This window comes from Leptopilina boulardi, unplaced genomic scaffold, assembly GCF_019393585.1.
Source record: "Leptopilina boulardi isolate dan_hultmark-lab unplaced genomic scaffold, ZJU_Lbou_2.1 LbouV2_51, whole genome shotgun sequence".
Classification (NCBI taxonomy): domain Eukaryota; kingdom Metazoa; phylum Arthropoda; class Insecta; order Hymenoptera; family Figitidae; genus Leptopilina; species Leptopilina boulardi.
Genome location: NW_026137996.1, coordinates 805339 through 822246, shown reverse-complemented (window position 1 = coordinate 822246; position 16908 = coordinate 805339). Strand labels below are relative to the sequence as shown.

Here is a 16908-nt window from a genome sequence, read left to right as displayed (position 1 = left end):
CCCTTGAAAAAACCCCTTTTCTTGTTTATCTTCATCGATTTTTCTTGAAATCTGCAAAGGCACATAATATATGTATATATATATATATATTTAAAACTTGGATATAGCTAGGGCATTCATTGACGTATTTTTTAAATATAATTTCGCATAAATATTACAAAATTTACTTTTATTTTTGAAATTGTTATTAAAAAAGCTTAATTTTAAAAAACATAAAACTTTTTATAGAATATTTTGAATATATATATATAAATATATTGTATAATTTTTATTATTAAATTATTAATTTAATTTTAATTCTTTCTTTTCAATAAAAATAATAATTGAAAAATTCTCAATTTTGGCAAATTAAAAAACAAAATTTCTTAATTTGAAAAAAAAATTGCCTCTTTATTTTGTAAATTATTTAATAAATTTGTAACCTCATAAATTTACATTATAATAATTTAAAAGAAATAAATATTTAATGAAAAAAAAAAAAAATTGCTCGTTATTTCAGGACCAACTGGACCAAAAGGTTTACAAGGACCTCCAGGGCATGATGGGAAATCAGGAGAGCCTGGAATTGTTGTCTACGATCGTCAACTGAGTAATGGCACCCGAGTTAATGAGCGTCTTATCGCGCCTTCTATTCCCAGTGAGTTATTAAAAAATAAAATTAATTTCTATATTAAGATATTAGAGTAGAAATTATTTTTTAAATTCAAAAAAAAAATTTAACTTTTTAATTTAGTCGATATTAACAGGTTTACATTAAATTAAACTTTTTTTTTTATTTTCCTAAAAAGTTTACATAAAAACTTTTAAGTTGATAAAATGTTAAATTAACATTTTTTATTTTTCCAAAAAAAAATTTAAATAAAAAATTTTCTATAAAAAAAAAATGTTTTTTTTTTAATTTTTTTATTTAAAAAAAAATCTTTATAAAAAAATTTATTTACAGAAAATACATAACTTTAAAAAAAATGAAAAATTGTTAAATATAAAAATACATCTCTGTAGGGTAATATACATTTTTGCAGTTCGCCTTTAAGAAAAGTCTCACCAGCAAAGGTTGTTACTACTTAAGTATCATTTTCACTTTGCTTTTTATATCTTGGGGCTAAATCTGGACCGTTACCTATATATATATCATCATTTTACTCAGTAATTATGTCTTTCTAGAGAAAAAAAAAAATGTCATAATTGCAGGTGAAAAAAAGTGATATTTTATTCAGAAAAAAAAACCTCAATGAATTTTATCCCCTTAAATTTAAGTGACAGAAAAATTATTGGCAGACTTTCTATATAATAATTAAAAGGATCCGCCTATTATAATGAGGCTTTATTGAAAAGGAGCCGATGAAAAAAAAACAATTAAATTTTCGAGTTAATTAAAAAGAAAATTAAATTTTATCAGATAAATGTTAAAACAAATATGAAGATAAATTATATTTCGTTTGCTGAATCATTTTGCTTTTGTATATATTATAAAAGACCGATAAATTATTTCCAATCACTTTTTTTTTTTTTTTTTCTTTTTATTGTTATTGGATCGTTATTATATTTGTTGCTCGAGTCTTTAGAGATTATATTGGAGCAGTCTTCATTCACTTTTTTAAAAAAATTACTACTTCCTTTTTAATCTGAGTGTGCCATTAATCAAGTCCATTCCATTATATTTTTTATTCTCTGACAGTCTCCGGAGACAAATGATTTTCAGTATTTGATTAAATTCTTAGATTTTAAGCCAGAATTAATAATAAAAAATTATATATATATATTATTATATAGTTATTTATTAATTTCTATTTTTTTATTTATTTATTATTATACTGTAAAATTTATTTTAATTATTTTTTTTATAATAGAGTAATAATTATTTAAATTAAATTATTTTCTAATTACCAGTTACTTTTTTTAAAATATTTTTATTTAGATTTTTAGTTAAATATTTGAAAATAACGATTATGATTTTCATTAATAACTTGATTAATTACCAGGAGGTCCAAAAAAAAAAAAAACTTTGAAACAAGTTTTTAACTTTAATGTAACTTGTTTGCGCCAGTGAAGTTAAATGAAATTTCTGTGTATTTTAAACTTCCTCTTGAGTTTGTTACAAATAACGAGTGTAATGCTAGTTTTATAGTCAGGTGGAAAGTAAATTGTTCGTAACTAAATAGAGTCAATTCTCGAGTTGAAATGCAAAAACAAGATTTCCCTCTCTAACAAAAGAAACATTTTATATATACATATATATAAAAAGTTTATACATGTTATACAATTTAGTTTCACACCTTTTCAAATTTTTACAACAATTTACCATTAACTTTTTTTTCTGTTTTTTTTTAAAAAAAACCCTTTTGTTACCTTTTACTCGAAATTTTCCTTAATTATAGTCAGATGTTTGTACTTAAATGCTTAATTATACTTTGTCATTCATGTTCCAATTACTTTTATGAATATCATTTTCATGAAATTTTGCATAATTAAAATTTAATGTTACCCTAATTATATAATTATAATTTATTAATTATTATCATTTATAATTTAATTTAAAATTTATTTGTAATTTAGAAAATAATTTTTTTTTTTATTAATATTTATTGTATTGAAATGATTAAATTATAATGTAATTTAAATACAAGAACAATTTTCCTAAAAATTGCAAATTTGTAGAAAAATTTGTTCTTTCGAAGACATTGATTTTTCATTTTAAATAAAACAGAGAGAAAATGAACGTTTAAGTGACACGAGAACATTCATCACAATTTTTTTTTTTTTTCAGTATTTGGACTGAAAACTTACTACACAGTGAACGAAGGAGAAAATGTTCGTTTAGAGTGTGGGGCAGTTGGATTTCCAATACCAAACATTACATGGCACATGTCAAATGGACTAATTTTAAAAGGAATCTACAAATGTAAGTTTTATTTATTTATTTAAAATTTTTAAATTAATTAAAATTTAATTTATAATTTAAAATTTATACATTTAATGTAAATTTTTATTAATAATTTTCAAAATCATAGTTAATATATAAAATATAAAATTAATTAATACTAATTAATTAATATTGATTTTTAAATTACATTTTTTTTTAATTTAACAATTAACAATTGTTTTTACATTCGAAATTGGCTAATCAATAATAATTGGGCCTAAAAAATAAATATTTCACCTGAAGTAGAAAACATAGAAAATTAAAAGGCATTAAAATAAGCTGCTATTATTTTAATCAAATTTTGCTTATTTTAATCCATTTTGGTATTAAAATAAGCAAAATTGGATTAAAATAATAAGCGTTGCAGCTTATTTTAATACCTTTTAATTTTCTGTGAAATCAATGTTTGATCAGACATATAGTAAAATTTAAAGTCCCTTTTTCTATAAAAAAAAAAAAAAAAAAATCGAATTTTTCCTTGAAATTTTTTTTAACAGGGAATCTTGATGAATTTTGAGGTATTTAGTGTGTTTAATGTGAAAATTTGAATGTTCACATATATTATTTTCCATGAAACTAAACTCAATACCGCAAATGATGTTAACCAACGTGTAGAGTTAAACGGGGCGCGTTGAATAAGCTAATAGGAACGTAACTACTGTGCATGATGACTGATCCTTGTTCTGTCTAACAGTCCATGAGCCTCTTCACGTGACTCACTACTGCTAATTGTTCGTGAGAATTCAAGAGCTTATAATACAGTTCCCTTTAATTTCAATCAAATTTATAAATTAATCCAAATTTTTATATATCTATTTTCAAATTTTCATACAACTGTATTTTTTCATTTAACTAAAAATTTCCTGGTCATTCCATTTTATTTCACCTATATATATAGAGTGTAGGTGAAATAAAATGGAATGACCTTTCCAATTTCAAATTTTCATAGTAGAATTTTTAATTTTTATCAAGCAGATTTTTATAATTATTATTTTTTTTTTCTATAGATAAGATAAAATAAATTTATTAAATAATAACTTCTTTTTGTATTTTTGACAAGAGGTGAGAAATTAATATTCGTCTTTTGTTTGTAACGTTTTCATAGACACAATGGTGGTTGGAAATCCCTTTACCATAACAGCAGTCAGCCGAGAACATACAGGGGATTACATTTGTACTGCGACCAATGGTATACCGCCGAATGCGAACCAAACTATCAAACTCCAAGTCCAATGTAAGTACAGTATTATATTAGAGAAAATTATTTTATTTTAAATCAAAATTTTCAAATAAAACTTTTAAAACAACTTTTTCAAAAAAAAAAATCAAATTTTGTTTAAAATTGAAAAAGTATTTTGTTAAATTAAACAAATTTTTTTTAAAAAATTAATTTTTCAAATTTTTTAAATATTATAATATTTATCAATAAATTATAAATTTCGCGCAAATCACGTTGCTGAATTGGCGCAATTCATAAAAAAAAATTTTATTTTCGTGAAATTTTTTTGAATTGATTTTTTAAAAATTTAAAAAAAATTTTTTTAAAATAAATGTGAGACTTATTAAAAAAAATCTATTTTAAATATTAGAAGAAATATTACATTGTAATATAAAATGTTTATTTATTTAAGAATTTGCTATTGAAATAAAATATTATAAATAATAAATTTATTATAAATAAAATTAATGAAATATCGAATCAAAGTTGAAATAGGAAAAAAAAAATAATTTTTTGAAAAATATTAAATCATGAGTTTAAATATTAAATTTCAATATTTATAAAATCTATTAAACTAAATTTTGAAAAAATATTTTACAAAAAAAAAATTCTCACAAAATTTAGAAATAATAAATTATTAAAAAAAAAAACCTAATGAAGAAATGTTAACAATATTTTTGAAGAAATAATTATTAATTTAAATAAAGTGAAGAAATATTATAGGGGAAGACAATGAATTCTCATCATATATCCTTCTGCATTTATACATATACGTATATTATTTCCAGTGACGTTTTAATCCTTTTTTCATGAAATTTTGTACATAACTATACATAGATTTGAGCACGACGAGCTTTCACAAGAAGGCTCTTTTTCATTTTTAGTATAGCATTGTAAATGCAATACTATATACCTATAATAATAAAAACCTTTTAAAGCTTTCCAAACAGTAAGCCTCTTTTGAAACATAAAAACCAAATATCAATAGATATATTTTATTCATTCACTTTTCAATTTTTTTTTTCTTTTCCTCTTTTTGTTTTTTATTGTTGCATTTCCAATGTGGAGGTAGTTTAGAATTTTGAATTTTCATTTTCAACTGTATTACTGGAAAGTTTATGAGCGTTTTTGTGTGAGATGAAATACATATGAATTTTATACACTGATAACAAAATTTATTTGATTCAAATAATAATCGGTTACTTGATTATTATCAAATAATTATTATATTTAAGTCAAATAAATGATATTTGATTTATAAATACAGAAATTATTCGTTCAAATACAGTTTAATTAATTCAAATAAAAATTATTTGGTTCAAGTAAATATTTATTTGATAATAGTCAAGTAAACCGATTATTTGAATCAAGTAAATTATTTTTTTTTTAGTGTAATATTTATATTTCTTTATAATAAAATGAAAATAGTATTATTGTTTCAAACTATCAGTAATTGAGAATCCCAATTTTAAAAAATTGTTTTTTATTTTTTTTAAATATATTAATTTATTTAAAAAAAAAAATTATTTTTATTACATATAATTTAAGGAACTTTGCGATTTAAAATAGAATTTGTGTAGATTTTTGCTTTTAAATTAGTAAAATTTACCTAATAGTAAAAAAAAAAATTTTTTTTTATTAACGAATTAGTAAAATTTAACTAATTCAAAAGCAAAAAGTGAGTTACTAATTAAAAATTTTTACTAATTCAGATTTAGAGAGTAGGTAAGCAAAGAAAAGGAATTTTTTTTTTTGAAATGATAGAAACTTCTTTTTGAGTGTAATATAATATTATATAATATATATATAGTAGAGCAAAAGTGAAGGAAGAACCGTGTATATTGTCATGCGAGGAAGACATATCGTTGACCCGTACTACTTAGACCGACATACACCGCATAAAATTTATGTACTGAAAATAGTTTTTGAGCGTTAAATTTTTGAAAGTAAATTTTAAAAATAAATTTCAAAAGTAAATTTTAAAAGTAAATTTTAAAAGCAAATTTTAAAAGCTTTTGCCAAATGAAGGCAGATAAAATTGATAAAATCCGTAACAAACAATATGATTCCTTTATTTTAGTCCTTTGAGTAAGAATCCTTTGTTCAAATAGTGTTATAGAAATATAATATATATATATATTCATCTGATTGCAGAACAACTGTGTTTCAACGACCATCGAGGAGAGAACTTTGAAACAAAATTAACGACTACGACACCAACAAATACACACATATACACAATATATCGTAACTCCATTTGCCAACAAGTTGGCGAGTTTTTCCGAGTTTAGAACCTTCATTGGGAAAACGATGCGTCATTGTTTCACATACTCTAAGCCTGTCACATGTATATTACGCGAGCAATGATTCGTTAGCTGTCACCACAATAGCCCCTGTTATCGGCGGCGACAGACAGTGTGGGTTTTCACAATTTACATTGCCGCGATGAGGTGTATTATCGCAGAGTTCTTGTTTTCATTCGTTTTATATATATATACAGTTCTCGCGTGCCAGCGATACTTGCAATCGAAAAATAATAATAGGATAAATTTCAAAAGACATTTCAAAAAAAATATATTTATAAATTTTTTTGTATAAAAAATACCTTTCAAATCAGTTTTTTTTTTCAAAATCAAAAATTCATATTTCCAAATCGAAAAATTTCTTTTTTATATACAGAAATTTAGTAAAAGGGTCAGTCCACTGACTTTCGTCTAATAGTGGTTGCGACTAAATTTTAAAAAAATCTAGTTTTAATTCATATTTCCAAAATCGAAAAATTTCTTTTCGAAACTCGATGATTCCCTGAGTTCATTAACCGTAATATTATGGTAAAAATTTTATTCCCTTTAAAAATATTAAATATCAAAAGTAGAAGGTTCACAATGTGATTTTGTAACTTTAAATTTTTCAATTTTTTTAAAAACGCTACTAATAAAAAACTATTAAAAATTAGATGTTGGAACTCATCAAAAACATAAATCACTTTATTCTGCACAGAGGAACGAAAGAATTATTGCAAAAATTTATTATTTTTGGATGATATACGATTTAAAAAAAAATTTTATTTAAATATTCTCAAGATTTTTATTTACTTATAACTTTTTTGTCGGTGCTTCGAAAAAATTGAGGTTTTGCACAAAGATTTTTTATAATATTCTTTACCGTCGTTTAAAATCTCACGAAGATGTTTTGCTTCGTTTTGGAGATATTAATTTTCAAAATTTTTTATTTAAAAAGGTTAATTAAAAGACTTGAAGTTAACTGACCAATTTCAAATCGCTACATTTTAATATATTTTTATAAAAAATGGAACAGTTTGAATTTGGTTAGTTAACTTCAAGTCTTTTAATTAACCTTTTACATAAAATTTTTTTTAAAATTATTATCTCCAAAATGAAGCAAAACATCTTCGTGAGATTTTAAAGGACGGTAAAGAATATTATAAAAAATCTTTGTGCAAAACCTCAATTTTTTCGGAGCACCGACAAAAAAGTTATAAGTAAATAAAAATCTTGAGAATATTTAAATAAAATTTTTTTTTAAATCGTATATCATTCAAAAATAATAAATTTTTGCAATAATTCTATCGTTCCTCTGTGCAGAATAAAGTGATTTATGTTTTTGGTGAGTTCCAACATCTAATTTTTAATAGTTTTTTAATAATAACGTTTTTAAAAAAATTGAAAAATTTAAGGTTACAAAATCACATTGTGAACCTCCTACTTTTGATATTTAATATTTTCAAAGGGAATAAAATTTTTACCATAATATTATAGTTAATGAACTCAGGGAATCATTGAGTTTCACATATATTAAAACTAGATTTTTTAAAAATTTGGTCGCAACCACTATTAGACGAAAGTCAATGGACTAACCCAAAATAATTCAACAGAATTTCTTCTCAAATTCCTAGTAAACTCACAATTGAATTTTATCGTATGCCCACAATTAGAATTAAAATTGAAAATTTTTGTACAAAAATCAAAAATTCATTATAGTCTTAACTCAAAATTCGTTGGTCCATTCAAAAAGTCGTTATAAATTTTTTTTGTTCTAACTTCCCAAATTAAGACTTTGATGGTATAAATAAAGGAAAAAATAAAAAAAAATTTTTTTAAAAAATCGAAATTTTTCCAAAATCAAAATTTTTTATTTTAATCTAGCTCAAAATCCATTGGTTCAATTAAAAAAGTGGAAAATGGAAAAAAAAATTGTGAAATTTGTAAAACATAAATTTTAGTTTTTTGTTGCTCCTCTTTTATATATCATTTTAAATTAATACATCGAAGAGTACATATTTATATTGTATACCAGTTATAAATCCCTCTTCAAAAACCCTCAACGAGAATACGAGTTTCTTCACGAGAGATGCGAGTCTCTTGTAGAGTGCTTATCAGATAAGCCCTTGTTATAGAAGCACCATAAAAAGAGAGCTTCGACTAATTTAAAAAACGCTACCTATACTACTTGCTTGAATCGAACGATCGATCTTTTTTCCGCAGGCGAAGAATAAGGTTCACATTATGTTACGCGAATCTTGTGTTGAAAGTCGAGGATAATATATAATATAAGATATTTCTGTCTTACAGCAACAAAATTGAATTTTTCATCTATAATACGAATACACACACACACATATATATATATTTTTTGATTTCTATACCTAAAAGCTATTTGAATGAAAATCGTCTATTAGTGGAAAAATCTTCTTCTTGGAATACTCTTTAAAAAAAAAAAAAAGTCAAAGGGAGAAAAGTTGAATATGTTTCAGTTTCTTTTTTTCACTTTTGCTTCATTGAATCTTTCTTTTTGAATGCACTCTCGTGTATGAACGTCGTTATTTAAATATTTTAAATAATAAATTGTTTTATAATATAAAAATAATTTAATAAATATTTTTCTTTATGGAGAATATTTTTAAAACTTCTTTTTTTTTTTTTTATTAAATGTTGAAAAACAGTTGTGTTAAATAGAATTTTCAAGTGTAATACATGAAATGCATTGTTGACTGGTTTTCTACGTTCCAACAAGTACGTTAATTTATTCATTGTAATGCAACCCAATGTGAATCACGCAGACATACGATTGTTTGCTCGGAAACTCATTTTCAATTAGTTAATTCCTAGTTAATTTCATCGACCAGTCGTTTAAATATAATTAATTTTATTTAAATTCACACTCATGAAAAAATAAATTGCAAAACAATATTAGTAAATATAAAAACAAAAAATCTTTATGAAATTTTTAAAATAACATTTAATTATATAAATTAATTAGAATTTGTGATTAAAAAAAAAAATAATTTAATTTTGTTTTTTTTTTTAGTCGCTCCTTACATTCGAGTTCATTCTCAGACAATTCGAGTTCGAAATCAAGCTATCGCTGTTCTCGAGTGCGAAGTTGAAGCATTTCCGGAACCAGAAACATATTGGATGGGAGATGATGGTCGACGGCTCGATTTGATGGAAAAATATCGTTCGGAGGTCAATACCAGACGAAATGGTTACAAGGTATTTTATTTGTACTAAAAACAAAAAGAAAATTGATAGTTTTTCATTAATTAAAAATAATTTTCAAGTTTATAAATGGAATATAAAGGTATTTTTGTATTCTATATATATATATATGGTGGTGATAATTAGTTTCGTAAATATTTTGTAAAGCTAATTTGATACTGAAACAGATAAAATCGAATGATCAAATTAATGCGCAGAAATTGTTATTTAATCCCATTATCAGATGTCACAGGCTCTTACAATTTAATTACTAAAACATTCACTATACACACTAATCATTTTACGTACTGACAATTTTCCCTGTATCATTTAAAACGCTCTCGAATTAATGTGGTTCATCTGTATAATATTACAATTTATATTAAATTCATTTTCAGTTTATAATGAAGCTACAAATCATGAAAGTCGTATCCAAGGATCATGGAAATTATCATTGTGTTGCAAAAAACATTATTGATACCACAAAAGGAACCCTCACAATCACAGGTTCGTTGTTTCTTTAATTTTTTTTGTATTTTAAATAAAATTAAAATTAATTTATATTTATTATTAATTATAATTAAATTTATTAAATAAAAATTAATTTTTCCCCACTGACAAATGATATTTTTAGGCCTTACACAGAATATGGATGATTTAAGAAATACTCAACAACAGCAGGCATTCTTTGGCAAGCCTCCTCCACCAAGAATTGATCTGGATACTCATTGTGCACCGCAAATCAATTGCGATTCGTGTCCCAATGTAAAATGCTCTTTCAAAGACATTGTTCAACCTTTCAATAATATAACTTTTAAAGTGCAATTGATCGCTTTTCCACCTCGATTAGCTGGTATGACAATAGAATTTTTTTTTCCAACATATATATAGTTTTTTAATTGTCAATTTTTACATCATAATCAGGATTTAAAAAACCGTGAATATAAATTTATTAATTTATATTTAAAAATTTATAAATAATTAATTTTTAACTAAACAATGTAATTATATTTGATAGATTAAAATTTGTTTGATTAATTTATAATAATTATAATTATGATTTAATTTTTAATATATAGAGGGTGTCTTGGATGCAGTTGGAAAACCAGTGTTTAAAGGTGAAATGGACGATATTTATGGAGCATGGATGTATGATACGCTTCCTAGATCTGAAGCAATTGCAGATAAATTATGGGTGACTCGCAGCAAATTTCGTTCGATTCTCTACGAATATAACAGCAGAGATGACTTCTCGAGTTTAATGAAAAGAGCCAAAGAAATCAGACTTTCACGTCCCTTTCAAGTAAGTTTGTGAGCAATATGAATTTTTTTTTTTTCCCCTAAATTTCAAATTCCCTTGACGATAAATAATATTATTGCAAAAATTTCTTTAAGTAAAATTTTTACAATTTCTATTTAAAATTTTAATTTAGAGAAATTATAATATAAAAATAAAATTTATTATATTCGTATAAAATAATTATTTTATCATCAGTACAGCTGAAAAAAAACTCATTTTTCTCTTTATTTAAATAAATATATAGTAATTTAATCAAAATCACGTTCGTGAAAATGATTAAATATAAAAATGAAATTCAACATAAATGAAGCGTTTTCAGAATATAAATTTTTCACCTAGAAATATTGATTCTATAATCAATTCGAGCTTGATGAAAAGTAAACTAAAGAATGAAAGGGAAATTGAGGCTCGAGTTGATAAAGTAAACACAGAATGTATATTTCATGAAATAATAGATAAAATTTGTTTCTTTTTTTTTTTATTTCCTATATTTTCTATATATAGAAATATATTGAAAATGAAAATTATTAAATTTGCAAAGATTATTCATAATTCTATCCATATAATCATGTGGAAAGGTGCTCATCTGAAAAAAATACGAAAGCATACGCGAGAGGACTGTGCATATGGTTATTTCTTTACGTTTATTTTCCACTCGATAATAATCAACAAGCAGAAAATATTCTACGGTACGATGCGGTTGTTGAAAAATGAAAACGAAAAAAATAAAAGAACAAAAGAAGAGAAAGAGAGAGAGAGAGAGAACAAAAAACAGTGAAAAAAAAAATTCCAAAATAAAATAAAAAAATAATACCAAGTGCACAACCGAGTAATCGTGAAAATTCACGCAAACAAACAGATAAGTAATACATAAACATTCATGAGCATGCTTCTATATACGGGTCTCATGTTCTCTTATACTTTTCAACCCCTTTTTTCGCTCTCTTATTATAAACAAAAAAGTAATTAAAAACATTTTCCCAAAATATATGCTCTTGAATTTAAATATTGATATTTAATTATTACTTTCTTTAACAGTGTAAAAATTAAAATTAACTAAAATATGAAAATTTTAATTAATTACACATTACATAACTGTAATTAATTTTTTTAATCCATTTTAACAATAATATTTCCATTTTGAATAAAATTAACTTTAGAAATGAAAATTTAACATTTGAAAATCTACTATATATGGTAAATATTAATTCTTTTAACTATTGTCATTTACAATTTTCACATAAAATATAATATTTGAAGATTCAATTAATTAATTAAAATTTAATATCAAATGAAAGTTAAAAAAAAAATTGAAACAATATTAAAAAATATATATATATTGTAAATTTTGTTCTATTTTTGTTTCCAAGAAAAAATATCAATTATTTGAGAATCGTAAAAAGATGTAAATATTCCTAAGGGTAAAAATTGTGTGACATTTACGTGTTATAGATAGATTAACATCTTTTCGAAAAATCGATATTTAAAGTAAAACAAAGAAAAGTAATTTCAGTAGAAAATTCTTCAATATTGTATTTTTGCATATATTATAACATGTGCAACAGTTAGTTATATCATAAATAAAAATAAAAATTGTTCCATGTATATAAAACAATCGCTTGATAATAACAATCTGCAAACTATGCAAACTTTGAAAAATTTCTCGATGTTATTTTCCTACATATACATTTTATACAAAAATTGTCAATACACTTCTGCTGATATTGAAGAAAAAGAGTATAAAACTCACACGATATATAGAGAGTGCAAAATAAAGTGGAACATTAAAATGCAAAGTTCAAAATACACACTGGATGAGAAAGTAGAATAAAAAAAAATATAAATATATATATATAAGTTTTATAAAATAATCGAAAACATTTTATTTAACAGAAATTGTTATATATAATTTATAAGATTTTTAAACGTTTTGTCTGGCCGAAACGATCTTTTTTTAAACTGAGAATTATATAAAATAATTTTTTTAAAAATAAATGTCTGACTAAAAAATTACGGAATTCGTGAATTTGGATCACGGATTTTGCAAAACTAGGTCGCGAAATTCGCGAATTAGGATCACGATATTTACGAATTTAAAAAAACGTTTTTCTGAATGCATTTTAATAATTAAAATTTAAATTGATCAGTTTATCATAATTCATTTATGATAAACTTTATAATTAATTAATTATCATTAATGTTATTTAGGTATTTTTTGTATTATATTGTGTGATATTGATTCGTTTCTTTTTTTTTTTGTATTTATAGGGCAATGGTCACGTGGTCTACAATGGTTCATTTTTCTTTAATCCTGTCGATCGTGCGTCAATTATAAGATTTGATATCCCCCCTCATTTATCTCACTCTGGACCAATGATGAGAGACAATGAAGTGTTTCTACCTGGTTTGGTTGTCAACACTAAGAATTATCTTTACACTCCAGATCACAATCACAATTATGTCGATTTTGATGTTGATGAAAATGGCAAGAATATATATTATTTTTTTTTTTAATTTAAAATTCACAAAAGAAAATAATTTGCAATTTCTACAATTTTCAAATTTTTGATAAAAAAAATCAATCTATAATTAAAATAAAATATGAAACTATTCAATTTAATTATTTAGTTAAATAATAATAAAAATTTATTAAATAGTTAACTAATTTAAAATAAAAAAAAAAAATAAATTTTTTTTAGATTTTTTTTCATCATTATTTGTAAAATTAGAAAACATTTTATTTACAGGTTTATGGGCCATTTATGGTTCACTTACAAATACAACAATTGTTGTAAAGGTTGATCCTGTTGCAATGAGGCTTCAACAGATTTGGAATGTCACTGTTGATCATCATAAATTTGGAGAAATGTTCATTGCTCGCGGTGTTCTTTATGGAGTACACAGTGTAACTGATGAAATCATGAAAATTCGGTACGCTTGTTTTTCAATTATACTCTCCAATATGTACAATATTTACATTTTACTTCTACACAATGTAATATAAACAAATACACAGAATTTCATTTGAAAAAAAAATAAAATCACATTCGCAATGTTTTTTTATTTTTAAATTTAATAAATATAGAAAAATATATGTCATAAAAAAAAGAAATGTTTTCTTAAATTTTTTTTTATTGATATAATATTTAATGAAATTTCTTTTGTTATTTTCCGTTTATGGTCTTAATTTTACTAAAGTGATTAAATTGCTTTGTTGTGGCGTTGAAAACTTTTAAATAAGGAAGTTCCACTGGTACTTCGTTAAAATAAAGTTCTTGACGTGTTCAAGAGTTAATTTCAGCTAATTAGTGAAGTTGATAATCAAAAGAAAATTAATATGTCTTTTTGAAAGAACCTCGCGCCAAAAATAGAAATATATATATATTTTATTAGATTATTTATTATAAATGAAAATAATTTTTTTATTCATGAAAATTTCTCAAATTATCAAATTAAATTAAAGGATGAAAATATTATTTTTAGATTGGCGTTAGATTTGTATAAAAAATTGCCTCTCGATGTCAGTTTGTCGTTCACCAATCCATATCACAAGACTACAATGGTTGGTTACAATTCCCGAACGAAGGTAAAATTTTTAATTTATATATATTCTTTTTTTTTTATCACAATCATAATTTATATTTTAATTTTTAATTTTGTGATTCAAGTTTCAAAATATTTTCAAACAATTTTTTTCATTTTTTTTTTTAATTACAACATTTAATTGACTTTACGAAATAGAGCTGAAATATTTTTGCAGCAATAAAGTATTGCAATTAATATCGGAATATTGATTGAATGTTCAGTTATTTATTGAGTTTTGTTTTTTTTTTTAAAAAATATTTTGTTAACGAGTCCTAGACTTTTGACATTTTTAGCATGAATTCAACAATGTTGATTTAAATGATTATGATCGTTTGAATGAATTTGAAACGGCATACACGTATCAATTAAATCAATTTCCGGCATGTTATATATATACATATAGAATGCTTTTCTCTTTTTCTATATCCGTTCGAGTGGGTCACTACTCGAATTATCGAGATGAATGGCTGAATGGCATTCAACTATTTGGTTTAGTGCCAAAAAAGGTGGAGGGAGGGAGGGCGAAAAAAATTGCTTTTTCCATTATATAATAATAAAATTCAAAAGTAATTAATTTGATTATCACGTAATAATTTTTTTCAAGGGCAATAATAATAGAGAATGAAAAAAAAAAAATAAAAGAAGGAAATTAGCGGAAGTCTTCATTTCAAATTCACGGGAGACTTTGTCCGAGGCTCATATTATCGCTTTGATTAAACTCTTAACTTGGGGAGGATTTGCATTTAGATGTGATTTCAGGAATTAAGTTAAAAAAAAAAAATTTTTTTCTTGGTAGCACGAATAGCTTCGTTATAATTACAAAAAAAAAATGGCACAGAACTTGTTTCACTTTCATCGTAGAGGAAGTTATGAATTAAGAAATGAAATTTTCTTGCGCGCACACCACCTTTGAATATCTTTTCTCGCTGTGAAATTATTGTAGGATTTCTTTCTCCCTTGAATTTTTGTAATTAAATGTGAATTAAAAAAAATAGTAAATAAACTAGATAATTAAGTTAATTAAAGAAATAATAATTTAATTAATTACTTAATTCATTAGTTTATTTATATAATATCATTTAGTTATGAGTATAATATATACAATATTACATAATGAAATTCAATAATTAAAAAAAAAAAAACAAAATTCAACAATATACAGTAAAAGTTTGTTGAACATTCCTAATTCTATCTTTTTCTTTTTTTTGATTAATAAACAGGAATTATATACATGGGACAAAGGGACTCAATTGGCATTTCCGGTAAAATATCAAGAACTGTATGGTAATTCAACCAAGGAAGAATATTAATTGTACAAAACAAAAATTACTTTTTAAATTACTATATTGGCAATATAAAATGTCTCTTAATTAAAATCAATTTTTGGTAATTATTAACATCAATGTGAATTTTTTCTTAAGAATGCAAAAATTAATGACGTGTCAATTTTGTTACCGTATCTACTAAATTACATCATCTTTAATGAGAAAATCAAAGGCAGACTTTTAGAGTCTCTAATTTACTGCAAGACACAAATTGCCGGTTATCGAAATTCATTTTCAAAATAAAAAAACAAAATAATTAAAATTTTCTTAAACATTTAATTATTTTTTTTTTTTTTTTTTAAACTGATTGCAATATTAAGTGACAAGAAAAATTGCAAACAAATAATTAAATTGAAAAAAAAGAATTGTGTAACTCCTCGATTCTTAATTTTAATTATTATGTAATAATTACATGTAAATATTAGTAAACAAATAATTGAAGAATATTTATGAAGCATTTTTTTTCAAATTGTTAAAAAGGTGAATGTTTTTTTTTTTTTTAATCAAAAAATGTCTACTAATAATTACTACTATTAATAATGTTATGAAAAGTAGAAATTCAATTTATTTATAAGTATTTTTTATGTTGTCAATTTTTAGCAATATAACATTTTTATAATTATATCCTACGGTTTTTAAAATTATTAATTTTTTTACTTTTCTATTTTAATTTTCAGTTTTCAATTTTTACGCTCACTTTTGTTATATATTAAAAAAAAATCGTAAAAATGTTAAGTATTTTGTAATTTATTGAAAAAAAAAAAAAATTTTGTACATTTTTAAAGCATTTTTCTGACTTAATTTGATAATTGTGCGCATTATTTAGTGTGTTTTTGAGAAATATTATAATACAAGAGTGTGAATAAATGAGGACCTCATATTCTTATATAAAAAAAAAAATTGTAATTTCATCGAATAAGTGTATACACATGAAAAACAATATAAATGTACGTAATTGTAAATTTTTCAACTATATATTATATAATATAGAGTTTCACATAATAATGTGTATGTTTTTTAATAAAGAAAAAACAAGCAAGTGTGGAATATTAAAAATG

The 16908-nt window shown here is 23.2% G+C and overlaps 1 protein-coding gene across 2 annotated transcripts in view; it reads left to right on the top strand.

Annotated features, from left to right (window-relative positions):
• LOC127289883 (uncharacterized) overlaps window positions 1-16296 on the top strand; it is a 51626-nt gene extending 35330 nt beyond the window's left edge. For both annotated transcript variants that reach the window (XM_051318122.1, XM_051318121.1), the window contains exons 6-16: window positions 500-637; window positions 2768-2902; window positions 4029-4157; window positions 9471-9655; window positions 10039-10147; window positions 10275-10493; window positions 10720-10943; window positions 13209-13425; window positions 13688-13871; window positions 14424-14526; window positions 15746-16296. In XM_051318122.1, the coding sequence (XP_051174079.1) occupies window positions 500-637; window positions 2768-2902; window positions 4029-4157; window positions 9471-9655; window positions 10039-10147; window positions 10275-10493; window positions 10720-10943; window positions 13209-13425; window positions 13688-13871; window positions 14424-14526; window positions 15746-15835 (1733 nt within the window). In that variant the 3' untranslated portion in view covers window positions 15836-16296. The remainder of the gene's footprint in view (window positions 1-499; window positions 638-2767; window positions 2903-4028; window positions 4158-9470; window positions 9656-10038; window positions 10148-10274; window positions 10494-10719; window positions 10944-13208; window positions 13426-13687; window positions 13872-14423; window positions 14527-15745) is intronic.
• The last annotated feature ends 612 nt before the right edge of the window (window positions 16297-16908 follow it).